Raw genomic sequence first — 25,668 nt, 5'->3', positions numbered from 1 at the left:
TGACCACTCTGCCTTTTTTTTTTTTTTTTTTTTTTTTTTTTAGACAAGGGCCTGCCTGGGAAAACCTACTTTCAAAAAAGAACAAAAATTAAAAATCCGCCCTCATGCCCAATTCTATGTGATCTGGAAGTTTGACACAGGAGACCCTCTATCCAGGACCCAAAGGGAAAACTGCTTCTTTACAGACAATAGGTATCTTATCTTTCCCTACCCAAACTCCTGGGCACTGATAGATGAGAAAAACAGAGAAATTGAGAGAAATGGGCAGGAGATAGGAAGCAATGGCTCCCCGTCCCATCACCTACGTGCTTTCCCTGCAAGACGCTCAGCTCAGACTGTGCAGACGGTTAATAAATATTCCTTTAAAAACAAACGAATGAGTGAATGAATGGAAAAAATGAATGAAGAAATGGAAGAAGGGAAGGAAGGAAAGAAAATGCATGGAATTAATGAATGAAAAAAAGAAGGACGGGGGAAAATGTGAATGGATGGAAGGATGGGTGAATGAATGAATGAATGAATGGGTGAATTAACGCACGAGTGACTCAGGACCGGGTAACCCCTGACTCGGAGCCAACGCAGAAGGCGGGGTAAGGGGGATTCCGGAGGGCGGGGCCTCGGTCCGGAAGCGTCTGTCGGGGGCGGGGCAGGAGGGGCGGGGCGAGAGAGCGCGTCCGACTGGGCAGTCCAGCTGCTCTGAGTAGCCTCTGCCTTGGAACCCGCCAGCGCTCCGAGCCTCGCCCGCGCTTCTCGCCGACCCCTCGGGCCCCCGCAGCCCGGGAAGAACGCCACTCCGGGCCGGGCGCCAGCTCCGCAAGGCGGACCTGCAACCCGGAAAGGCGGCGCGGCGGAGCCCGGAGCCGGATCCTGCTCGGACCTGGCCCCCGTGGGCCGGCACCGCGGGCATGTCGGAGGCGCGCAAGGGGCCGGACGAGACGGATGAGAGCCAGTACGACTCGGGCATCGAGTCTCTGCGTTCTCTGCGCTCCCTGCCCGAGCCCACCCCGGCCCCGGCCTCCGGACCTTCGGACAGTGGCGGCCCCCAGCCTTGGACCCATACTCCGGGAACAGCCAAGGAGCCACAGGAGAAGGAAGATACAGATGGGGAGCGAGCTGACTCCACCTATGGCTCCTCGTCGCTCACGGAGCCACTGCCCTTGTTGGGAGGCACGGAGACCGAGGACCCAGCCCCACGCTCTCCGCTCCCCGCAGCGGGAGCGCTGAGCCCTCAGCAGCTGGAAGCACTCACTTACATCTCGGAGGATGGAGACACGTGAGTCTGGGGTCTAAGCTGAGACAGGGACCCCTTCCAATCGATGCCAACTCTGGGCCTGCCAGGAGCCTCAACAGGCCGGGAACCCACTCTGTGAGGATCCCTCAAGACACCCGCGCTGGAAGGGGCTGTCCCCACTCTTCCAAACTCCAGACTTCACTCTTAGCCCACTTTTTAGCTCTGGAGGGGCCCAGACCAGAGGCCCCAGCATCATTACCAGACACCTGGAACCCAGCTAGCAGCTTGGAAAGCTACCAATAACCCACCCCTTGGAAGAGAAAATTCCCCTGACCAGTCCAGATTTTTAGGGTTTTTTTTTCCTTGCTGGGGAAGAGGGTAGGTATCCTTGTTTGCTCAATATCTGGGATTCCCAGCCCCTGACCTCAGAATGCCCCGTCTCGGGGAACAAAAGATGCCAGTTACAGGTTGCCAGGAGGGGTCAGGAAGCTAAGGATGGAGGTGCTGGCAGGGTGCAGAGCTGAGGCTAGCCCTGAGGAAGAGGGGGTGAGCCAGGCTGGAGCACTCTTGCCCCATCAGACAGACAGGCGGCTGGCTGCCCAGCTTACTTCCTTCTCTGCTGTGAAAGGGGAAGTGAGGGCTGGAGTCAGCTTTACCGGCACCCTCTACCTCCTGAGCCCTCCAAGTCCCCCTCACTGTCCTGGTCTGACCCCTTTACTTTACCCTTCCTGCCCCAGGCCCAGGTGGAGCTTGGTGGGGACTGGGCTGGGGGGGGCAGGCAGTTGAAGTAAGAAGTAGTTTGGGTGGGAGGGACTGGCCAGTTGAGGATTTGTCCCTTAGGAAGAAGAAACACTGTCAAGAGAGGGGGTGGCTGGGATTTGTGGATGAGGAACAGAGTGGAGTGGGCTGGGGTCCCAGACTGGGGATGCTGGAATGAATGGGGGTGGGGAGGGTAGAGGAGGCAGCAGGTATCTGTCTTGACTTGCTTTTTGGAGGAGATGGGAGGGTCCTAATCCTGGGTGGCCTTTGACAAAGACAGCGTTTGGACCCAGGGAGTGGGAGAGGAATGACCTCAGGCCTTTTTGTATCCCGCCCAGATCACCAACCCTCAGGCCCAGAACCAAGAATTTGGGGGTTCCATGTGGAATACCTCTGGCTGACCTTTGACCTAGGGAGTGGTGACTTCTGGCACTGCCGTCCTTTGTCCGCCTCTCAGCAGAAGCCTTTACCCGGCTCTAGTTAAAGACAGGTGTCGTGTCTAGACTGTGGGGTTAGGGGCGGTGGAGAAGCGGTGTCAGGACTCCCCAGGAGGTCCTTAGAGAGGAGGGGGCACTGTCTTCCCTCAGAGGTGTCTGGCTTATAGGACTTATGGAAGTGGGGAGAGGAAGTGGGAGGAGGGGAGACAGGGAGAGAGGGAGGTGGCTGCAGGAATGTGACCTAGAGAACAGGCCCTGGCCGAGGGGATTTCCAGAGCGGTTCCTCCCTCCCTCCCTCAGTCACTCTCTCCTGGGCCTCTCCTGCCACCCGCCACTGAGCCTGCCCCCCTTCTGCCTGAGCAGCCCCCTCCCCAGCCCGGACAGTCCTTTACCCAAACTACCCCCCCAAGGCACTTCATGCCCCAAGGCAGCTGTCACCCTAGACCTTCCAGCTCTGGTTTTCGTTTTCCCCACCTGATGTGGGGAAACCCCAGGACTGGAACTTCCCCTCCCAACTGCCCCCTCCCACCTGAGCAAGAGATTAAGGCTCTTTGGCCCCCAACAAACACACACTTTCTGCACTGCACAGACCTCCCCTTGGAAGTGTCCTCGGAGTGGAGGGCCTCTGGTCAGGCCCCACCCAGTCTGTGCTGTCTGAAGAGTGACCCTCTTGATCCCCCTGTGAAAGGGCAGCAGGACAGGATGCCGCGCTGTCTCCTCTTCCACGAGCTTCTGTGTTCTCTCCGTTGGAATGTGTACCACTGAGTTGCCCCGAGTGGGGGTGACCCCGCTCCTGCCCTCTCAGTCCTCCCTGTTGGGGTTGGCAGACGTGGGGAGCTCAGCCCCGGAAACCACCTCTGTGCTACCCCGGCAGCTTTCAGTTTGGCTTTGAGCTGCAGCCGGCCCGGTGGGGCCCTGGGGCCAGAGGGGAGTGGGGTGTGGGCAGGCTGAACAGGAAGGACCTTCTCCCATCAGCACCCTGCCCACGCTCCCACTCAGCCAAGGCCCCCCCTGTAGGCCAGAGATGGGAACTTGGAACTCCCACCCGCCAGATCCTGGCTTCCCTTACCAACCCTCACTTCCTGGCCCAAACTCTCACTTCCTACACCGACCCTATGTGTGTCTTCTTAGAGATTGATGTGTTCTTCCTTCTAACCCCAGGACCCTAGCTCACTGTCTCTGGCCTGAGCCCTAACACTTAAACCCTGTTCCTGGTCTCCCTCTCCCAGGCTGGTCCACTTGGCGGTGATTCACGAGGCCCCAGCCGTGCTGCTCTGTTGCCTGGCTTTGCTGCCCCAGGAGGTCCTGGACATTCAGAACAACCTTTACCAGGTGGGTGGGGGGAGAGGCTGGGCTATGCCCAGATACCTATATCTGCCCTGACAGCCATTCCCAGCAGCCACACGAGGGTACTTGGGCTGCGCACTCAGGAAACCATATCCCAGACCCTGGGACAGAAGCTGATGCTACACGCAAGTAAGACACGCCTCTGCCCACAAGGTGCTGGAGCCTGGGCTAGGGGACTCCTGTCAACCCCTGATTTCATAGCATGGTGACCAGAGTTGTGACCCCAGCTGCTGTGGGACCCAGCATCTGTGGGGAGCATTAATACAGGAGGCAGCATCTGCATGGAGCCTTAAAAGAGGGGTATGCCAGGTTGAGACTGCCTGCCTGGTGCCTCTGTCTTTCCTCCCTCCAGCCCGTCCTTGTCACTTGGCCCCCAAGGATAACAGAGGTCTTCCCTGCCCCCAACTGTCCTTTCTCCAGGGGCTGAGGGGACCTCTAAGAAGAGCAGGGGCCCACTTTCCTCACCCTGCCTCCAGAACTGGGGTGGTGGGCAGTGACAGAGGGAAGGGTTTGGTAGCGTTTCCTTGGAAGACCAGGGCCATAGCCTTTATAAGCTGCCCTCAAAAAAGGTGCTGGCAGCTGGTAATTCCTGTGTCCACCCTAGCACGTCCCCAGAGGTGGGAGCATGCTACAACAGCCCTGGACCCTTTGTGCCTACAGACAGCACTCCATCTGGCTGTACATCTGGACCAGCCGGGTGCAGTTCGGGCCCTGGTGCTGAAGGGGGCCAGTCGGGTGCTACAGGATAGACACGGTGACACGGCCCTGCATGTGGCCTGCCAGCGCCAGCACTTGGCCTGTGCCCGCTGCCTGCTGGAGGGGCGGCCAGAGCCAGGCCGAGGACCACCTCACTCCCTGGACCTCCAGCTGCAAAACTGGCAAGGTATGGGCAGCCTCAGGGCCTGTGGGATGAGGAGGGGACAAGAGATGGACCCCACTGTCAGGAAAAGGAGGTTCATAGCTTGTCTGTCAATGCACCTCCAGTTTTAAGTCAACAGGTACTCAGTACCTTTTTGCTGAAGGAACGAATGAACGAATGAACGAATGAACTTGATTTAGAATTTAATGAGAGCCTACTGTGAGCTAAACAGAGAGCTAAACCTTGCCCTCAAGATATTTAGTTTACCAGAGATTAGACGAACTCGTTAATTCATGCAACAAAAATGTACCGGGGGCCTTCTGTGTGCCAGACAGTATTCCAGGAGCTGGAGAGCGATTGAGGCAGACACTAAATATAAGAAGTGAGTTCTCTAGTAGGTTACCAAGCTGTAAGTGCTGTGGGAAAAGTAGAGCAGAGTGAGAACTAGAATGTGAGGGATGGGGCGGGTGTGATTTTTAAAGAGAGTGACCAGGGAAACCCTCAAGGAGCAGCAGCATTTGAGCAGAGACTTGAAGGAGGTGAGGGATGTCACTTTGAATCAAGTTCTGTAGGCGGGGGTGGGGGTGGTTCCACTCCAGAAAGCGGGTAGCAAGAAGGCTAGGGAAGCACAGGGCAGGACAAGGCCCTCGGGGTGGGTGGGGGGGAGGGGTGGCTGGGGCCTGAGGATCCTGGAGAGCTCTGAAGAAGGTGGCTTTTGGATGGGGCTTCAAGGCAGGTAGAGTTAGAGATGGGGGGGGGGGGCGGCAGGGAGAGGGGAAAGGGGGAGGGGAATGTATGTTGGGGGACGGTGCACTTATGTGGGGTGTCACTCAGCAACCTGACCCCTGAAGCATGAAAGTTTCAATAACATGACTCTGAAAAGGTGGAAACTTTGAGTTCCTTTCCCCTCAGACTTTTGAGGGGGTTTTTGGGTTTGTGTTTTAACACTCCTGTGATCAGAGGCATTGAGTGGGCAGTGAGTCCCTTGGGGCTGAGGGGTAGGGAGGTCCCTGAAGAGAGGGAGGGAGAGAGTTGGTGGATGCTGATTAGCAGCCCCCACCCTCACCCCCATCCCAGGTCTGGCCTGCCTCCACATCGCCACCCTGCAGAGGAACCGGCCGCTCATGGAACTGCTGCTGCAGAACGGAGCTGACATTGACACACAGGTGAGAGGGCCAATCAGGGCCCGGCCCAGGGCCTGCCCCACCGCCTGATCCAGCCCCAAGTCCCCTGCCTAGCAGTCAGCAGTGGTGGCACTCACCTCCTTATCCAGGGCCCAGGCCCAGCACGATTCTTCTCCAGGGCCTTGGCTGACATCCTTCTTCTCCTCCAGGAGGGCACCAGTGGGAAAACAGCCCTGCACCTGGCTGTGGAGACCCAGGAGCGGGGTCTGGTGCAGTTCCTGCTCCAGGCTGGCGCACGGGTAGACGCCCGCATGCTCAACGGGTGCACACCCCTGCACCTTGCGGCAGGTCGGGGCCTCAGCAGCATCTCATCCACTCTGTGCGAGGCAGGTGCCGACTCCCTGCTGCGGAACGTGGAAGACGAGACTCCCCAGGACCTGGCTGAGGACGTAAGAGGCAAAGGCTCAGCTCTGCTCTCCAGGACCTCCCGCACCTAGAGCAGAGACAGGCACCATAATAGCTGAAAGGGCCAAAGAGTCAGGATCCCCGGGAGTAATCCACGACTCTGCCACTCACCAACTGTGGGACCTTGGGCAAGCCTCTGCCCCTCTGTTTTTTTAGTTGGTCAAGCCCAGGGAGCCCAAACTTGGACTCTAACAGGAGCCCTGCAGCTACAGTGGATCGGTGAGACAGGATAGGTGTAAGGCAAGGTGATGGGGCCTGTGAGAGACCAGAGTCAATGCCCAAGGGTCACTCTACTCAGCTTCAGCAGATAGTTGCAGAGGAAGAATGTGGGCCCAGTGTTGCCAGGTCTTAGAATTTTTTGAAGAAAGATGGGACCTAGATTTCCTGTAGTGTCTTTCCCATTTTAAAATGTTCAAAGTAAAAAATACTCTGGGGCTCCTGGCTGGCTCAGTCAGGAGAGCATACAACTCTTGATCTCAGGGTTGTGGGTTCAAGCCCCACACTGGGCCTACAGCTTACTTAAAAAAATATTCAAAATGTTTTCTAAGTACCACCCCCCCCCCCCCCGTGCCCCTGCCCCCCCCCCCCCCCCGCCAAAAAAAAAAAACAAACCCAAAACCAGACACATGGGCTAGATCACCTCCAGGGTGGGAGCTCTGATATTCTGATATCTTAGAGAGTCAGGGCTTGCCTAAGGCTTCAGGGCTCTGCCTAGCCCAGAGGGGCTGCTGTGTTGGGGATTAGTGGGAAGATTTGTTCCTCAATGTCCTTGAGTTGTCATTTGGTGGAGGAGAAATGGTCCAATCTGTCTTCCCAGCTCCCTTCCTCCACTGCCGCTTTTTCCCCATGGGCCCTGATTTTGCTTCTCTCCATTCTCTTTCTCAGCCCTTGGCTCTTTTGCCCTTTGATGACCTGAAGATCTCTGGGAAGCCACTGCTGTGTGCCGACTGAAGCCAGGGCAGAGTCTGGGGCCCCGGAGACTCCCACCTCTTCACATCCGGAAGCCGGAGCTATAGCTGCTGAAGTCTGGGCCCTGACAATGTGCCCTTCTGGTGTCCTGGGGACTGCTGAGGCCACAGCCTGGGGCCAGTACGGTCCTGAGCGGAGAGGAGGGATCACAAGTGAGAGAAGGCAAGTCTGGAAGGAAGACTTTCCCAGGTGGATGGAGATTCTTGAAGACTCCCAAAGCCCCAGGTATCCTGGGCAAAGCCTGTTTGCCTCTAGAAGACGGCAGGGGCTCTTGTTTCTACCCATGTTGGGTCAGCCTGAAACTGCCAATCAGTAGGAAGACATGGACTCTCCTGAGTGAGGAGAGAAACTGAAATCAGCAAGCAGGACCCTGAGGGGTTCCATCTCACTGCTGTTGAGGACTCTTAAAAACACTGTTTAAAGACTTCACACAGAAGGCCCTGAACTGACCCTCTGGGGAAGGGGAAGTTTCAATAACATGACACTAAAACAGCAGAGACCTTTATAAAGATCCCCCCCTACAGTTGTTTTGCTCACGTGCATGTCTGCGTGCATTGGGGATTTTTAGATAGGCCTGCCTTGTGACCTTATGGTAGAGACAGAGAGAAGGAAATTGCCACTTGAGCAGGGTAGGACTCTGCTAGGTAGGGAGTGCGTGTTGGGGGGGCGGGGAGGGAGGGGGTACCATCCTCAGGCCTCTCTGTCCAGCACAAACCCTTGCCCTGAATGAGAAGACCCCCCCCCCCCCCCCCCCCCCGGGTGGGAGGCATCACCACTGCCCTGGAGGTGGCCATCTGGAGGAGCCTGGAGAGAAAGGCCAGCCTGTAGAGGGAGGTGGCTTTGTGTGTTTTTCCTTTCATTCCACACACGTTTGAAGTCCCTGTGAGGTGAGTATGGCCAATATGGATACAGGGGGATAAACCAACGACACAATCTCTGGCCACTTGGATCTTACGGTCTAGTGAGTGAGACAGCCATGAAAATCACAAACGCCCAAATAAATATGTAATTACAAGCTGCAGTGGATTCTGTGAGTGGGAAAAAAAGAGTGGGAAGGTGAACACGAGTTGGTGGAGGGCCACACTTTGGGCGGTCAGGGGAGGTCTGTGAGGACTGTCATCTCCACCTGGACACGAGGACGAGTAAGGGATGTGGGGAGAGCGTTCAGGCGAAGGCCTTTGGTGAATTAGAGGAACGGAGAGCAGGCCAGTGGGACTCTGCAGAGGGTGGGTGAGTGGGTGAGGTAGGCGGGCCAGGTCATGCCGAGCCTGAAGGTCTTGGGGAGTTGGGACAGAACTGCAGCCCATTGGGGAATGGAAGGAGGTATCTTCTTCCCGTCAGAAAACGGGGAAGGGGTGGCGCAAGAGGAAGTGCTTGGGACGCACGACGTCAATGTCCCTGTCCCAAGAGGGCAGGGGCACCACTACCTCCCGGGTTGGTTGTGTGGACTAAGGGCGATGACGAAGCGGGGTGCGGGTGTACGGCCTGGGGGCTCCCCGCCCTGGGCGGCCCAGCTCCCGGATACCGGGCCGCGTCTCCCTCCGGGCCGCGCGGGGGCGCTGTGGCCCGCCGGCGGCCCGGGGCGCTGCCTGGTCGCGGCTGGGGGCGGAGGGGCGGCCGCGGGGAGGGAGGCGGGAAGAGCGCGGCACTTCCGCTAGCCGCTCGCTCGCCGGCCGCTCCTGGAGGCGGCAGCGGGAGCGGAGGGACCGCGCGGCCCGGGGACCGCATTCCCCGGCCCCCCTCCGCCCCACGCGGCCCGGACCATGGACGCCAGGTGGGGGGGCTAGGGGAGCGGCGGGCCCACGTGACCGAGCCCCCGGGCCACGTGACTGCCGCTGCTGGGCACGGAGGGGCCGGGTGGGGTCCCAGCTGCCCGGCGGCAGGCCCGCATAGCGGAGCCCGGGGCCGGCGGGGAGGGGGGGGCGCGGCGTGGACTGGACTTGTCCTCCTTGCGAGGGTCCGGGAGTGTCGGGCGGAGGAGTTGGGAACCCTGGCGCTCCGGGATCCTGGAGGGCGGGGTGGGAGGAGGGGGCGCCGCCTGTAGCCCGAACGGCCGGCCAGCGCTGGAGGGAACAGAGGGAACCTGTGTGGCCAGAGGGGCGGGTCCGCCCCCGAGGAGGGAGGGAGCCCCGCCTGGCCCGCGCCGGCCCCCCCCAGGAGAGAGAGAGGCTCTTTGTCCGGGCTGGGCTGCAGCTGAGGGGGGCGGGGAGACTCCGGGCCCTTCTCCAGTGTAGTCCCCTCCGGAGGGCCGAGTGGATGAGGAACGGCACCCTAATCCTTACGTCCGCTGTCCCCGCAGGTGGTGGGCAGTGGTGGTGCTGGCTGCGCTCCCCTCCCTGGGGGCAGGTGGGGAGACCCCCGAAGCCCCTCCAGAGTCATGGACGCAGCTGTGGTTTTTCCGCTTTTTGGTGAATGCTGCTGGCTATGCCAGCTTTATGGTACCTGGCTACCTGCTGGTGCAGTACTTCAAGCGGAAGAACTACCTGGAGACAGGTGTGTGTGCCGAAAGGGTGGGGAAGCGTGCCAGGTCCCTATTATGAGTGCTGACCAGCAGTCCAGATTGGGTTGTGGCTTGGGAAGGGAGGGAGGGATGCCTGCAGGCCTGACAGCAGGGCCGCTGGCTGCTCTGGGCAAGAGGAGGTGCTGGGGAGAATACTGGCTCTTGACCTTGGTTGCCTGTTTTTTAGGCAGGGGTCTCTGCTTTCCCCTGGTGAAAACTTGTGTGTTTGGCCATGAGCCCAAGGCCTCTGACGAGGTTCCTCTGGCTTCCCGGACCGAGCCGGCAGAGACCACTCCCACTTGGCAGGCCCTGAAGCTGCTCTTCTGCGCCGCGGGGCTCCAGGTAGGTAGGCAGGCTCTGCCTCTCTTCCTGGGTTGGACCCCAGGACAGGTACGGTGCGGAACCAAAGTTTTCACCCTGCCAGCCCCCCGTGGTTTGCTGGCTGTGTTAACATGGCCCCCTCTTCCAGGGGGCGCATAGTACCACCATCTTAGAGGTGGTCGGGATAACCACTGTCTTGTCTTTCCCCCTTCTTCTTGCCCTCTTGTGTGATTTCTCCTGTGCCGTTACTACCCTTCCCCCTGCAGTGATGTCTCATATACTGCTAACCCATTGATCAAAGTTTGGGGAAGCCACGCAGCCCTCCCCCCACTACTGCATGTGACAGGGAGCGAAGATACGGAGTTCTTGGCACTTCAGAGCGGGCACCACTAGTCCTACACGTGCCGCACAGGTGTCCAGTCTTACTCCCCAAATCCACTGAGGATAGACAGGAGGCTACATGGAATGGAGTCTGCTTTAACTACCCTCCTGTGGGGCAGACAGGGTCTGGGCATGCCTAAAGCCTCTGTCATCGTTTCACACACACTTGATCCTTCCGAGGTGAATCCAGGCTCTGGAGGGGAGAGGAAACTTCTGGTTATTACAGAGGGACCAACATACGTATGCTGTCCTTTGAATCATCTAGACCTTTTCTGAGGAAGAGGGAGGTCGAAATCTTTCGGGCCACCTTCTCCTCCTCTTACCTTCTCGGTCCTCGTTCCTCCCCGCCCCTCCCTCCAGGTGTCCTACCTGACTTGGGGAGTGCTGCAGGAGAGAGTGATGACCCGCAGCTATGGGGCTACTGCCACCTCGCCAGGTGAGCGCTTCACGGACTCCCAGTTCCTGGTGCTGATGAACCGGGTGCTGGCCCTGCTGGTGGCTGGCCTCTGCTGCATCCTCTGTAAGCAGCCCCGGCACGGAGCACCCATGTACCGGTACTCCTTTGCCAGCCTGTCAAACGTGCTCAGCAGCTGGTGTCAGTATGAAGCTCTCAAGTTCGTCAGCTTTCCCACCCAGGTGCTGGCCAAGGCCTCTAAGGTGATCCCTGTCATGCTGATGGGAAAGTTGGTGTCTCGGCGCAGCTACGAACACTGGGAATACCTGACGGCCGGCCTCATCTCCATTGGGGTCAGCATGTTCCTGCTGTCCAGCGGACCGGAGCCCCGCAGCTCCCCGGCCACCACCCTGTCCGGCCTCATCCTGCTGGCAGGCTACATCGCCTTTGACAGCTTCACCTCAAACTGGCAGGATGCCCTGTTTGCCTATAAGATGTCTTCGGTGCAGATGATGTTTGGGGTCAATTTCTTCTCCTGCCTCTTCACGGTGGGCTCCCTGCTAGAGCAGGGGGCCCTCCTGGAGGGGACCCGCTTCATGGGGCGACACAGTGAATTTGCTGCGCATGCCCTTCTGCTCTCAGTCTGCTCTGCATGCGGCCAGCTCTTCATCTTCTACACCATCGGGCAGTTCGGGGCCGCCGTCTTCACCATCATCATGACCCTCCGCCAGGCCTTCGCCATCCTCCTCTCCTGCCTCCTCTATGGCCACACAGTCACTGTGGTGGGGGGCCTGGGGGTGGCTGTGGTCTTTGCTGCCCTCCTCCTCAGAGTCTATGCCCGGGGCCGACTAAAGCAACGGGGAAAGAAGGCTGTGCCTGTCGAGTCCCCTGTGCAGAAAGTTTGAGGGGCCTGAGAGATGAAGTCCAACAAGAACCTCACCGTACCAGTTTTCCTCTCCTACTGTAACTTTTGAGGCGGCTGGCTCAAGGTCAGAATGCAGGCTTTTAGTATCACAAACCAGCTCTGCAGGTTGGGGTTGAGTCCGGGAGTCAGCCTTCCCCTTTGCCTTAAGTCACCCGTCCTCCAGTAGGGATTCTTCTGAGCCCCAAGGTAGAGGACCTTCCTCAATGGGTGGGAGGGGCTTGCTGAGAAGGCAGAAGCACCTTCTAAGGCCCCTCTCAAAATTCCCTGAAGTCTTGCCCTGTGGGCTCTGCCACCAACACACTTGTGCTTGTCCCCTACCTTGAATGGCCCACCCGTGCAGACTCCCTCCCAGAGACCTATGGAACTTACTCTGGTGAGAAAAGCACAAGTGTTGTAGGCTCCAAGTGCTGCTTTCCCGGGAGTCCCTGAAAGACGGTGCTGTGCTGGGGGAGAAGGATAGGAGAGCCCTACCCAGCACCACCACCCTCTGCTCCTGGATCCCCAGGCTCTGCTCCAAGAGCCCATTGCAGGTTTTGGTACTTTGGAAATGTTAACTTTTTGCTCTAATTTTATTTTATTAAATTAAATTGCTGCAATGGTCTCGAGTCCCGTGTTTTCGTTGACTGAAATATGTGCTTTAGGAAGGGGACAGAGTATCACATGCTGGTTTGTGGCTACCCTTTAGAGTCTGTTGGGGGACTTCAGAACTGCTAGATGGTTACAAGTGACTTTAGCTTTCAATGTACCAGAGTAACCGATTACCAGGATGAAAGCAGGTACAACTTGGAATAGGAAAGCAAAAGAAACTCAGAAGGCACCAGATCCACTTTACAAGGGAAAGCAGAACTGTATAAAACTGTATTTTCTTTATTTTGCATACTTTAACTTCAGAACAAAATAAACAAAAAACCACAGTACACATCCAAACCCCTCATCAAATATAGGAAGGGATAGGCCTGAGGCCCTTGTATCCTGCCTCAGACAAAGACAGGAGGGGGAAAAAAAACAAAACACTAGACATCAGCAGAAGGAACCAGGTGAACCGAGGCCACTCAGGGCTGCTGGGAAGCCATGGGGACACTATACAGAGGGCACAGGTCTGCAGGTAGAAACTAATCTACTTCTTCCATGCGGGACGCATCCTCATCACCCTCAAGGGGAGGGATCTCATCAGGAACAGCAGCACTGGGTTCCTCTGCAGTTACTTCGTCTTCGTCAATACCTGTTAAGTAGGAAAGAACGCCACGTGAATGTCAACCCGAATACCATTAAGTCAAATCTGTCCCTCAGAGACTAGTTTACCCAACTCCTAGCCACACTCTGGTGTAACAAAGATACTCACCCAGGCCTAGCTTGATCATGCGGTAAATTCGGTTGGAGTGGGTCTGGGGATCCTCCAGTGAGAAGCCAGAAGAGAGCAGTGCAGTTTCAAACAGGAGCACCACCAGGTCCTTGACAGCCTTGTCATTCTTGTCCGCCTCTGCCTTCTGCCGTAGTGTCTCCACAATGGGGTGGTCAGGATTAATCTCCAGGTGCTTTTTGGCCATCATATAACCCATTGTAGAGTTGTCCCGAAGTGCCTGGGCTTTCATGATCCGCTCCATGTTGGCCGTCCAGCCGTAGGTGCTCGTCACAATGCAGCAGGGTGAAGACACTAGCCTGTTTGAGATGGTCACCTGTGGATAAGGACAAAAACTTATGTTTATGTTAAATCTGATTACCATTTCCAAGCTAAGATGATGGTATGTTAAGTTCTATTCTCAGAAGAAACACTTCATCGTTCCCAAATATTTATAAAAATACCAACCCACCTGCCTGGTAAAAGCAGCGAAACGGGAAAGAAAGAAGCTCTGCACAAATCAGGCAACCTAAAACTACTAACTGTGTAGCACCACAAGATTCTGAGGGAAACAGCTCTAAAGCATTTACAAACTACATCCTAGTCCCAGAACTGCTTACCTTCTCAACCTTCTTATCCAGTATTTCTTTCATAAGTTTGCAGAGGTTCTCAAACTTGGCCTTGCTCTCTTCCATTTTCTTTTTCTCCTCTTCATCCTCAGGTAGCTCCAGGCCCTCCTTGGTTACGGAGACGAGACTCTTCCCATCAAACTCCTTGAGCTGCTGCACGCAGTACTCATCGATGGGCTCAGTCATATACACTACCTCGAAGCCCCGCTTCCGCACCCGCTCCACAAAAGCGGAGTTGGCAACCTGCTCTTTGCTCTCGCCTGCAGGGTTGAGAGAGACTCAGGGATCAGAATGCCGCCTACCAGTTCCCAGGTATTCCCAAATGTCCTCCCTATTTCCTTATACCCCCATGAGGCTTTGATCAGACCCAGGCTCCAACATACCAGTGATGTAATAGATGGACTTCTGGGTCTCCTTCATGCGAGAAACATACTCCGAAAGAGAAGTCATCTCATCTCCAGACTGGGAGGTGTGATAACGCAGCAGCTCAGAAAGACGACGCCGATTAGTGGAGTCCTCATGGATTCCAAGCTTCAAAGGTGGAAAGAAAACGATCTTACTTGTAAATAATCTGTTACTCTCTAGGTGAATGAAAAAAACCCTCCATCTTAATTAATAAGTAAGCATTTGCTACTTCCGTACCTTCAAGTTTTTAGAGAATGCCTCATAGAATTTCTTATAGTTCTCCTTGTCTTCTGCCAGTTCAGAGAAGAGCTCAAGGCACTTCTTTACGATGTTTTTGCGAATGACCTTCAAGATTTTGCTCTGCTGGAGCATTTCTCGGGAGATGTTTAGGGGCAAGTCCTCAGAGTCCACCACACCACGGATGAAATCTGCAATCAGGAAGAAAATGGGAGTTACTGTAGACAGGTCATCTAAGTTCAACAGGATCCACTTTCTCACTGAACCCGATTTCAAAAAAAAAAAAGACAAAACCTCCGTTTCCTGAGAGCACTATAGGACTTTACCCAACCAACTACATTCGGCCAAAAGGACACTCACTGAGATACTCCGGTATCAACTCATCACAGCTGTCCATGATAAACACACGGCGGACATAGAGCTTAATGTTGTTCTTTTTCTTCTTGTTCTCAAAAAGGTCAAAAGGAGCCCGACGGGGGATGAACAGCAATGCCCTGAATTCCAGCTGACCTTCCACAGAGAAGTGCTGAAAGAAATTCAAAGTAAGCCAGTAGTGTATTTCAAGATACACCTTTAAGTCCCAACATCACATCATTCACTGAATTGTCTGGAACAGAGATCTTCCCTAAGCACTGATGACAGAACAGACATCATAGGACCTCTTTTGAAAAAATTAAACTCCTATGCCCCAAACTGATCCACAATGGTACTGCTATGTATAATCCTGGGATCAATGAGTTAACAGTCCTATCAGGAACCTGCCACAGAGACAAAGTGAGGTCACTAAGATGTCCTTTCTTTACCCTAAAAGGGTCATCAACAAGTGAAAGGACATGGATCCATGGCATTCAGTTCCCACCACCAAACAGTTGGGCAAGTTCCATGGTCTACTACCAGCAACGCCGTTCTGCCTGCTCTTCCTATTCAATCAACATGCAAGGCTTCTCACCTTGACTGCCAAGTGGTCCTCCCAGTCATTCGTAAGGCTCTTGTAAAACTCTCCATATTCCTCCTGGGTGATGTCGTCAGGGTTTCTGGTCCAAATGGGCTTGGTCTTGTTCAGTTCTTCCTGATCAATGTATTTCTCCTTAATCTTCTTTGTTTTCTTCTTCTTGTCCTTCCCACTATCATCCTCCTCATCTGAGCCCACATCTTCAATCTTGGGCTTCTCCTCATCATCTTTATCTTCCTCTTCTTTCTCACCTTTCTCCTCCTCTGCCTCATCGTCACTGATTTCTTTCTCTCGTTCCTTCTCCAGCTGAAAGTACAAAAGACAGTAGTTCCAGACTTCAGAAACCAAAACCGGGGACCTTGGAACTCCCCGAAAGAGCAGACATACACGTGAGGAGTACCAGTCCATACTCACATAAAGAGTGATGGGATAGCCTATGAACTGCGAGTGCTTCTTCACCACTTCTTTGACACGTCTCTCCTCTAAGTATTCTGTCTGGTCTTCTTTAAGATGGAGGATCACTTTGGTGCCCCGGCCAATGGGCTCACCTAGGAGTTAATCACAGAGTATAAAAAATGAAGCTAAAAGCAGACCTGTCATCAACGACTCCACAGGTAACACCCTCAAGATCTCCATTACAGGTTTCCCCAGAATTCTAACCCAGACAACCTAATAGGAAAGCCGTCTTACCATGGTCTGCACGTACAGTGAAGGAGCCCCCAGCAGAAGACTCCCAGGCATACTGCTCATCATCGTTGTGCTTTGTGATAACAACCACTTTCTCTGCCACCAGATAAGCAGAATAAAAGCCAACACCAAATTGTCCAATCATGGAGATGTCTGCACCAGCCTGCCAGGAAATTTTACAAACAAGTTTAAAACAAAACAGCAAACCAAACATCCACAAAAATGGATGGCGTGCACCTAGCTGAAATACCACATACCTGGAGAGCCTCCATGAATGCTTTAGTGCCCGACTTGGCAATGGTTCCCAAATTATTTATGAGATCGGCTTTGGTCATGCCAATGCCGGTGTCCACTAGAGTCAGAGTGCGTTCCTGGGGGTTGGGGATGATGTCAATTTTGAGCTCTTTACCACTGTCCAACTTGGAAGGGTCTGTCAGGCTCTCATACCGAATCTTGTCCAAGGCCTGAAAACACAAATCTCATTTTTATAATTCTGCTTCCTAAAAGCCCAGCTCTTCGTCCAAAAGAATACTACTTTTTACTCCCAAATAGCATCAATTTTGATTACCCACTCCCAAACTTGGCGTGTAAGAGCCACATACAGTTGGGGCACCTGACTCTTGATTTTGGCTCAGGTCATGATCTCAGTTTGTGGGTTCAAGCCCCGTGTGTTGGGCTCCAGGCTGACTGCTCAGAGCCTGCTTGGGATTCTCCCTCTCTCTGCCCCTCCCTCACTCTCAAAATAAAACTTAGAACACAAAAAGAACCATTTACAGTTACAATAGCCCATCTACCCACATCAACGTTTTTAGAATAGCAGCCCCACAAAATACCAAACCGCGCTTCTCTTTTCCGGAGTGCTGAAAACAAAAACCACAAATGAAGCTGCCCACACCACTCACATCAGAAGCATTACTGATCAACTCCCGAAGGAAAATTTCCTTGTTGGAATAAAAGGTATTGATGATGAGGGACATGAGTTGGGCAATTTCTGCCTGGAAGGCAAATGTCTCCACCTCCTCCTCTCCATGGTGTACTTCCTCAGGCATCTAAAATGAGAACAATCAAGAATTACAAAAGAACTGGATGGCTCCACATTTAACACTTCAAGTTCACCCCGGTCACAGCGGGTGACTCAAAGAGACTCAAAGAGACTTAGTCCAAGCTGTTTTACTCAAAGACTCAAAGAGACTTAGTCCAAGCTGTTTTAATCCAGGTAATGAACATACTCCTCAAAAACCGTAGCGCCTTTTCTTTAAAGACTTCTCTTAGTGGGAATCCAACTTAGAAAGAAAAATAAAAAGCTGCTTCACCACAATACACAAGGTCAAGCTTTTTGAAAAGGTATTTTGAAACCAAACTGCTCTTAACTGATCCGTGGGACCCAAAACCTCAGCATCACCTGGTAGCCTGTTCAAAATGCAGATACTGGGCCCAACCCAAGAATAGGAATAACAACTCCAGGTAACCCAAACTCAGGTGAAGGAGAAAACCACCTACTACGTTTCCACCACCTTTTTTGTTACAAAATCCAATAGCCCAAGATGAGCGATTTCATGTTAAATGGCCAGTAATCCGGAATTGGCTCTCTTCAATTGAGAACCTCCCACATCAAAAGCTCACGTGGGATTGCTGCCTCACAGGATAGAAGATAACCCGAGAGACCGGTGGATACCCGCCCAAGAGGCTAAGACAAAGAACGGATAAAGCACCCCTCAACACATGTGGCTACAATATAGAACGAAACCAAACACAACTAAGATGGTGGCCGTAGACGGCTGGGCAGACCCTCGTCACTGCCGGACATGCGTTGGCCAGGGCCACGCGAGGAGGGGGCGCCACCGCGCAGCCTCCCTTCGCCCCAGCATCCGGGCACCAGGGCGGGGCGCCGGGCTCCAGAAGCTTCCAGAACAATCTCAGCTCTCTGGGAGGGGCGGGGGAGGAAAGGGCCCATGAATCTTCCAGAGCCTGCCCCCTCCTCTCCCCTCCCCCTCACCGGGACTGCAGAAAAGCTCTGGAAAGAAAGAACGGCGGGCCAGAGCCGGCCGTAATCGTTCCTTGCCGAAGAACCTCACATAAAGGAATAGAAAGCCCTGGAAAAATGCGTCCCACGGAAGAGATGGCAAAGCCAGGCCAGCACCAGGCTGTGCTGAGTCACGTCCAGCGCGCACACCCACCACCCTTGGGGACCCTCCGGCGCCCCGTAGCCGCGTCCGGAAGTGGAGGGGCAAACATGGCAGCGTCCCGGGCCGGCGCGGACACCACGTGCAGCTGCCCACTACCCCAAGCCCACTCCGCGGCCCACCTCCCCCCACGGCTAGTTGCCGTCTGAGGGAAACGCCGCACCAAAGCACGGATGAAAAAACTAGCCCAACTCTCGAGAGCCCTGTCCCATCCACACCCCCCAAAAATTCTGAGTTGACCTATCCCAAGACCGCTCCAACACGACAAAATCTAGGCTTTGAAAAGGAAACGATGGACGAAAGCAACACGTAAGGACAATCCAATCAGAAACACCTGAAAAGAACCAATGACCTTACCTTCAAGGAGAAGAGCTGTAAGCACTACAGACCACGGTGAGCAGGGACTAAGTCCGGCTCAAAATCCGCAACAAGGCTGCGCGGGGGTGACTCAAGAGAGCGGCTGTTCGCCCCCAGTGGCCCTATATACGGCGAAGCACATACCAGCTGCCCGTCCCCGAATCCCTCCGCCTTAAAGGAGGATGCGGGTCAGCCCGGCACCTGCCGCTGCCCGCCCACCTTGACGTCATGGTCCAAAATAGGGGAGGGGGCGGGGAAGGGCGGAAGCAACCGGTCTCAGTCTCCGCCCTGAGAGCACGCGCAAGTACCGCTTTTCGTGGCCGCATCTCCGCACTGCCAAGGCTCGACCACCGTCCAAGAACTAGAGATTGAGAATGCTCACATGACATAAACGAGGGATCTAGTGGCGAGGATCCCACTGACCTCCCTATAAACCCCTAATACAGGCGCCTCCACACATAAGTGTCCTGGCCAAGAGGAATACCAAAAAAGGTGGATAGAAAGGCCAACCACTCCGACCTCGACTCCCAGGTTCGACTTCCTTGCTAGAATCTGCCCTACACATGCCTACAGCCCAATAAGGGAAAAGGGCTTTCCTTAGGGACAGTGCAGAATTCGAGATCTAACTTCACGCAGCCCCGGGAGCCCGGTCCTCCCTCGGGGAGGGGAAAGAGCCAGCGCTTTGCAGCGGGGCGTGGCTCCTGGTGGGGAGGGGGGTGGGAAGGGCGCCGGCTCGGGCTAGCAGTGGGACTCTTTGCCCGCGCCCGGCGGAAGGAGCGACGACGGTGGTACTGCGATTACTTCCAGCAGTTTCCAGACCCGCCTTGGCGGTACCGCCCCCACCCCGCCCCTTTCCTCCAGGCTCCGCCCCGCCCTCTGCGGCCTGGTCCTGTCTCTGCAGCTGCTTGTGTTACCCTCTAGGAATCGGCCGGGGTCCCCGGGGAGCAGGGGGTGGGCTGTCCCAATCCTATTTACCGTCTAAAGCCGCTGGCGGGACCCTATTATCCACCTGCCAGGCCCAGCTAGCTCGGCACTCCCTCGGGAGTGGGATGGAGCAAAAAGGGAGTGATTGACCTTCCCCCAATCCCTTCCCCATCAATCACATAGCACAGGGCTGTTGGGGCGGCTGTGCTGACGCGCCTTCAGCGAGCGGAGACTGGGGACGACTTGGCCACCGGGGGGACCCTCCCCAACTCCTGCAGTCGCCCACGTGTGTAGAACACAGAGACATGCGTCTCCCCAGCGTGAGCATATCGAGCTGTTTTCTCAATCTCGTTTCGTTTCTGGCCCTCTTCGCTCCTGCAGCTGCCAGACCGGAGGAGCAGAGGGTCTCCAGGGACCCCTGCAGGGTGGCAGGGGCTCCTGGAGGGCGCTTGAAGACGCTTCCCAGAGAGCAGCCCGTTGAAGGCTGCCAGAAATTGTTTCTCTTCAGATGTGGCGCCGGAGCTCCCAAGCCGTTAGCCTGCCCAGGGAGCTGTGGGACGCCATACTTCGCTTGGCTCTACCCCTTTTGTGTGCCCTTCAGATGGAAAGCTGTCCTTGTCTATCCAAGGCCTCATCTTGGAATCCTGTTGGGCCCACAGCCCCTCCGGAAGAGAATGGCCACTTCCTGCTCTGTGACATTGTAGGTGTCCATCAACTGCTTTCTTGGCCCACTGTGTCGCCGCTGGAATGCTGGGGAGGGGTTCCTCCCCTACCTCACCCCCACCCCCAGCCCCACAGCCCTCCCTCATCAGCCCTGGTGCCCCATCTTCCTTCCTTTGTATTTTCTTTATGTGTTGAATTCCGAAGGATAAAGGATCTTTGCTTTCCTCATCCTTGCCCCAGGCTTAGCACCACCCCAATTGTATTTTTCCTTGCTCTTCTTTCCTTCCTTGTGGAGTGTGAGAAGCCGGTGGCTGGGAGAAGTTAATGGGTTTGGGAAGGGGTGTGGGTGCTGCTCCCTGAAATGCCCCAGGATTCTCTGTTCCTGATCTAAATCTCAAACCAAGAGTGTCCTCCCTCAATATACCTTCTTTTCCTCTGGGCAGAAGGGCTCTAGCTAATGAAACATCTCCCTAGTTGACAAAACGCATTCACACCATTTCACCATCCTGTGAAGAGGTAAAAGCGAGTCTCCACATTCTATGAACTGGGGAAGCAAGGCTTCAATGAGGACAGTGAGCTCAGAGCCTGTGTTGCACTAACCCTTGCTCCCTGCTCCAGGAATGGAGTGGGGATGCTGTCTCCCCTCCCAGGACCCAAGTCCAAAGCAGAGCAGAAATCACGTGCTGATCAGTATTAGGACCAGAGACTCCTAGCAGGTCTCCTAATGGGACAATCTCAAATCTTCCACTAGCACAGAATTTCTGGAAGTCTTCTCTTCTGGAAGCCTTCTCCTACTCACTGACACTAACTTAAGCTCCCACAGTGAGTGCCCGGGGATGCAAAAATGCATAAACAAGACGGAGGTTTCAGTCCACAGGGCGCTGTGGCAGGCAGCTCAGCCTGGGGAAGGGGCAGGCTTAGGGCCAAGACTAGTCAGCCCATGACACAGGTCTATTCCCGGAAGAGGGAAAAGCATGGAAAGGCACAGCCCTGACAGAAGGACCATAGCCTAGGAGCCCCTGAAGGAGGCGGAAGAGCAAAAAGTAGCCCTGCAGGCAGGGTTCAGGTCACAGAGGGCCACGAATGCCATGTTAAGATGCTCTGACCTTAACTTAGAGTGTAGGAAGCCATGGAGGCTGTCAAAGCTTAAAACCCTCTAGATCTCCGGAGTCCTATTCTCAGGAGCACTTGCAATGCCTATTGCTCCCAAGATACCCTTTATTCCTGACCAGGCCTCAAAGACCCAGCCCAACCTTCTGTCGTTGGAGGGTAGCCAGTTGAAGCAAGAGTTGACCAACTGTAGCCTGCAGCTGGTGGGCCTGTTGCTTGCTTTTAGATGGCTTATGGGTGAGAATGGTTTTTACATTTTTTTAATTGTGGAAAAAATCAACAGAAAGATACTGTTTTGGCCTGTGAAAAGTACGTGAAATTCGGATGTGTGTTCATAAAGTTTTACTGAAACATAGCCACCCTTGTTTGCATGTTGTCTTTGGCTGCTTTTATGCCGCAGTGGCAGAGTTGATGGTGTGGCAGAGACCATAGAGCATGCGAAGTCTAAAATATTTACTCTCTTACCTTTTACGGAGAAGACTTACAGACCCCTAATCTAGCCTAAATCGAAGTGGGGTCTTGGAGGATGCACAGAGACTTAGCTGCTGCTCAGACTAGGAATTCTCCCAATTAGGCTGTGCCACTGGCCTTTCAGGGGGATCAGGGAGGCCAATGAGGGTTGCTAAGAGGCAGTAGATGAATCAAGCAACCAAAGGCATCGGGACATCAGAGGTTGTATACGAGTGAGGGGTAGCTCTGGATCCTTAACTCCCAGAACAAACTGGCTTCCCGAACTCAGTGGCTGCCAGATGTGTCCTGTCAGTTCTGGTTCTTCCCAGTTCCATGACGCTTATAATCTCTGAACTCCGGCAGGGGTGGGGGGAGTGGGGAATACCCTAAACTGACATCCTCACAGGCCAATGGACCTGATGTTTAGAGATGTGGGACAATTGAGCCAGTCTGCATGACTAGCCTGGGCCCCACCTCTTTGCCTCAGTTTCCACATCCTGTTGGGACATGAGAAATCTCACAACTCTCACCCACTTGATTGTTAGTACTATGCTTTTTGTTTGTTTTTTTGTTTTTTGTTTTTGATGCAATGGCAATGGAAAATTTCCTTCATTTTGTTTCCTGAAGAGTTTGAAAAGCAATTGACTTTTGTTTATTGGTCCTACAACTTGGTAAACTACCTTATTAATTCTTAATTTGTCTGGTTTTTTTTTTTATTTATTCATTTTGAGAGGGGGGAGGGACAGAGAGAGAGAGAGAGAGAGAGAACACCAAGCAGGCTCTGCACTGTCAGCACAGAACCCGACATGGGGCTTGAACTCACGATCTGTGAGATCATGACCTGAGCAGAAACCAAGAGCCAGAATCTTAGCCGACTGAGCCACCCAGGCACCCCTGTTTTTTGTTTTTTAAGTACAACCCTATCTATCATCTGAGAACAATGACAGTTTGCAATCTCCCTTTCTAATCCTTGTATCTCTTATTTCTTGTTATACTGCACCAGCTAAAACCTGCAAGACAATGATGAGTGGAAACAGTGATTCTGGGCATCCCTATCTCATTTCTGATCAGGAAAGGAATGCTTTTAATATTTCACCATTGAGCACAATACTCTTTCTATTCCTAAGTTGTTATAACTTTTAATTGGAACAAGTATCTGGTTATTTTCCTGCATCTATTGAGACTATTGTTTTAAAAAAATTCCCTTTGCGCGGGGTGCCTGGGTGGCTCAGTTGGTTGAGTGTCTGATTCTTGATCTTAGCTCATGGTCTTGCAGTTCGTGGGTTCAAGACCCACCCTGAGCACACATGCCGGCAGTGTGGATTCTGCTTGGGGTTCCAATCTCTCTCTGACTCTCCCCTGCTCTCTCTCTCTCAAAATAAATAAATAAACTTAAAAAAAATTCCCTATGGGGTGGTGCCTGGGTGGCTCAGTCGGTTAAGCATCTGACTCTTGATATGGGCTCAGGTCATGATCTCACGGGTTTGTGGGACTGAGCCCCGCTCGGGCTCTGTGCTGATAGTATGGAGCCTGCTTGGGATTCTCTCTTCTCCTTCTCTGCCCTTCCCCTTGCTTGCATTCCCTTGCTCTCTCTCAAAATAAATAAACACTTAAACATTTTTAAAAAAATTAAAAATTCCCTGTATTTACATGTTTAATTAATTAACAGGCTCAATAATATTAAACAGAATTAGTCTATTTATTTAAAATTTTGATGAACTCACCTATAAAATAGACTGAGTCTATTGTTTTCTGTATGGAAACATTTTTTTTTTTTTGTAATGGACAAACTATTTTTTTAATGTTTATTTTTGAGAGAGAGAGAAACAGAGTAAGAGCAGGGGTGGGGCAGAGAGAGAGAGGGAGACACAGAATCTGAGGTGTCAGCACAAAGTCCGAAGTGGGGCTGGAACTCACAAACCACAAGATCATGACCTGAGCTGAAGTCAGACACTTAACCAACTAAGCCACCCTGGTGCCCCTGTATGGAACCATTTTAACTAAGGACTCAACTTTTTTTTAAAGATCTTACTTTATTATTGTTTCTCTAAGATTTCATTTTGCTGTAATCCCTGCACCCAATGTGGGGCTGGAACTCACGACCCCGAGATCAAGAGTCATATGCTACATTGACTAAGCCAGTGGCACCCCTCCATTTAAATGATATAGGACTATTCAGGTTTTCTACCTCTCTTTGAGTCAATTTTTCTGGATGTTTCTTGAAACCTTTATTATGGCATACTCTTTTCTTTGATGATCTTTTCAATCTCTATTCTATCTAAAGTATGTCTTCTTTTTTATCCCTAAAATTGTTTCTCATGTCTTATCCCTTTTTTCTCATGATGAGTTTCACTAGAGATTTGTCTATTTTACTTATATTAATGTTCATATATTTGTTTTCTTCTTCAGTTTCTTTACTTTCTTTCTTAAATTTCCACTAAATTTTTTATTATTTCTTTCTTTGGTTTGGTTTTGTTCTTTTTGTATTAGCTTTAATATTTAGCACATTAAATTACAGACTTTCCCCTTTTTTGACATAAGAATTTAAGGCTACAGATATATCTTCAAGTACCATTTTAGCTATATCCCATGTTTCCGTATATAGTATTTTTATTATAATTCAGTTTTAAGCATTTTCTGACTCCCCTTATGGTATCTTCATTGATCAGCTTAAAAGCATTTAACATACTCTTTTGTATTTGAGATTTCTTTTGAAATGTGGTTAATATGTGTAAAAGTCCCATGTATGCTTGAAAAAAATATATGTTATCTAGTTGTTGGATAAAAGTCTAAATATGTTAAATCTATTAAGTCAAGCCAGTTAATTGTGCTGCTCAAAGCAAACAAACAAACAAACAAACAAACAAAAACACTTGGAGACTCCCCAGGACATAGTTTGGAGAAGGCAGAAGTCAAAAGTGGGGAGATCATACAAGGGTAGGGAAAAGGCAGGTGTTCACATTTTCCGAGGTAGAATGATGGAATATGGGGGCTGAAGGCACAGGAGGAAGACCACTCTGGATAGAAGGGGGTCAAGAATCTGTTTTAGGCATGGTATGGGGCACCAATGAGAGAATGTCCAGGAGACAGAGGCTGATTGATGGTTGAAGTCACGGGCAAGAACAAAATTTCTCAGGGGAGTGTGGTGGAAAAGGCCAGAAGTTATGATCTAAGCCAGTCTGAAATAGTAAATAGGGCATTTTTGGTAACGTACTCTATTAATACACATATGCGTGTGTCTTGCCTCTCTGAGGGCCTAGTATTGGTGGCCTGAGGGGTGTGACTGAGTCCTGCCTATCTTTGTTAACCCCAAATTGTCTGTAGTCCTCCTGATGCCCACCAGGTGTCCCTTTTTGTCTTGGGTGTTGTTCAGTATTCCCAGGTCCCTTTGAATAAGAGGGTAAAACTTGGGGTGCCTCGGTGGCTCAGTCGGCTAAACATCGGTTAATCATCTCACAGTTTGTAAGATCGAGCCCCTTGTCCAGCTCCATGCTGACAGTGCAGAGCCTGCTTGGGATTCTCTGCTTCTCTCTCTCTCTCTCTCTCTCTCTGCCACTCCTGGCCTTCCCCTCCCCCGCCCGCTGCTCAAGCGCGTGCGCACACACACATTGTCTCTCTCTCTCTCTCAAAATAAATAAACATTAAAAAAAATAAAAAGGTAAAACTTAACCCTGAATCAAGAGTAGATTTCAGGCCAGGGAAGGTGAGGGGGCGGGGTCCACCACAAACAACCCTGACCTACTTAACTGTTCTGCCTGCCACCTGTCCTGCCCCAGGCACAAGGCACTCTCCAAGAGGCAGTTCTCACCTGACTGGATTTCTGGGCCTGGTGCCTGCACCAGGTAAGGGATTGGCAGGACTGTGGTAGCACGACTGGGTGATGAAGAACTCATAAACAGGAGAGACTGGGATGAGACACCAGGACTTTGCTGCTTTCACCTGGGGAGGGTTACATGGGAGTTCCAGATCCTAGGAGGCTTGGGATCCTTGGCGATGTGAAAAGAGAACTGTCTGGAAAAT

The 25,668-nt window shown here is 52.9% G+C and overlaps 3 protein-coding genes across 6 annotated transcripts; 2 read left to right on the top strand and 1 right to left on the bottom strand.

The window, feature by feature from the left end:
- The first annotated feature begins 651 nt into the window (after positions 1-651).
- Positions 652-8,206, top strand: NFKBIE (NFKB inhibitor epsilon). Its single transcript, XM_060615637.3, has 6 exons — positions 652-1,273; positions 3,657-3,759; positions 4,435-4,657; positions 5,711-5,799; positions 5,967-6,206; positions 7,108-8,206. The coding sequence occupies exons 1-6, from the start codon at positions 906-908 to the stop codon at positions 7,171-7,173; spliced, it is 1,089 nt and encodes a 362-aa protein (XP_060471620.1). The 5' UTR covers positions 652-905; the 3' UTR covers positions 7,174-8,206.
- Positions 8,207-8,813: 607 nt separating this feature from the next.
- Positions 8,814-12,308, top strand: SLC35B2 (solute carrier family 35 member B2). Of its 4 annotated transcripts, none has more exons than XM_060615633.2 (4): positions 8,849-8,965; positions 9,491-9,684; positions 9,879-10,033; positions 10,754-12,308. In XM_060615633.2, the coding sequence occupies exons 1-4, from the start codon at positions 8,955-8,957 to the stop codon at positions 11,690-11,692; spliced, it is 1,299 nt and encodes a 432-aa protein (XP_060471616.1). In that variant the 5' UTR covers positions 8,849-8,954; the 3' UTR covers positions 11,693-12,308. The 4 variants fall into 4 exon arrangements, with proteins under 4 accessions (XP_060471618.1, XP_060471616.1, XP_060471617.1 ...); XM_060615634.3 differs by lacking the exon at positions 8,849-8,965 and adding an exon at positions 9,133-9,148; XM_060615635.2 differs by lacking the exon at positions 9,491-9,684 and having other exon boundaries at positions 8,814-8,965.
- A 251-nt stretch (positions 12,309-12,559) lies between these two features.
- HSP90AB1 (heat shock protein 90 alpha family class B member 1) lies at positions 12,560-18,635 on the bottom strand. The gene is made up of 12 exons (XM_060615632.3): positions 18,502-18,635; positions 16,864-17,010; positions 16,219-16,425; positions 15,965-16,124; positions 15,689-15,822; positions 15,272-15,580; positions 14,683-14,848; positions 14,323-14,513; positions 14,064-14,211; positions 13,672-13,940; positions 13,055-13,388; positions 12,560-12,934 (listed from the first exon to the last, which is right to left on the bottom strand). The coding sequence occupies exons 2-12, from the start codon at positions 17,008-17,010 to the stop codon at positions 12,825-12,827; spliced, it is 2,175 nt and encodes a 724-aa protein (XP_060471615.1). The 5' UTR covers positions 18,502-18,635; the 3' UTR covers positions 12,560-12,824.
- Positions 18,636-25,668: the final 7,033 nt, after the last annotated feature.

Source organism: Panthera onca, chromosome B2, assembly GCF_046562875.1.
Source record: "Panthera onca isolate mPanOnc1 chromosome B2, mPanOnc1 haplotype 2, whole genome shotgun sequence".
Lineage (NCBI taxonomy): Eukaryota > Metazoa > Chordata > Mammalia > Carnivora > Felidae > Panthera > Panthera onca.
This window is presented reverse-complemented; position numbering and strand designations above follow the sequence as displayed.

What these genes read in the sequence shown, in the direction of transcription:
- HSP90AB1 (XM_060615632.3), bottom strand. Translation starts at nt 17,010, where the DNA reads ATGCCTGAGGAAGTACACCATGGAGAGGAGGAGGTGGAGACATTTGCC. An exon ending in GTTGATACCGGAGTATCTCA is followed by an intron (nt 14,514 to 14,682) that starts GTGAGTGTCCTT and finishes TCCTGATTGCAG; the next exon opens with ATTTCATCCGTGGTGTGGTG. An exon ending in CATTCTCTAAAAACTTGAAG is followed by an intron (nt 14,212 to 14,322) that starts GTACGGAAGTAG and finishes CCACCTTTGAAG; the next exon opens with CTTGGAATCCATGAGGACTC.
- SLC35B2 (XM_060615633.2), top strand. An exon ending in GAAGAACTACCTGGAGACAG is followed by an intron (nt 9,685 to 9,878) that starts GTGTGTGTGCCG and finishes CCTGTTTTTTAG; the next exon opens with GCAGGGGTCTCTGCTTTCCC. An exon ending in TCTGCGCCGCGGGGCTCCAG is followed by an intron (nt 10,034 to 10,753) that starts GTAGGTAGGCAG and finishes CCCTCCCTCCAG; the next exon opens with GTGTCCTACCTGACTTGGGG.
- NFKBIE (XM_060615637.3), top strand. Translation starts at nt 906, where the DNA reads ATGTCGGAGGCGCGCAAGGGGCCGGACGAGACGGATGAGAGCCAGTAC. An exon ending in ATCTCGGAGGATGGAGACAC is followed by an intron (nt 1,274 to 3,656) that starts GTGAGTCTGGGG and finishes TCCCTCTCCCAG; the next exon opens with GCTGGTCCACTTGGCGGTGA. An exon ending in GAGCTGACATTGACACACAG is followed by an intron (nt 5,800 to 5,966) that starts GTGAGAGGGCCA and finishes CTTCTCCTCCAG; the next exon opens with GAGGGCACCAGTGGGAAAAC.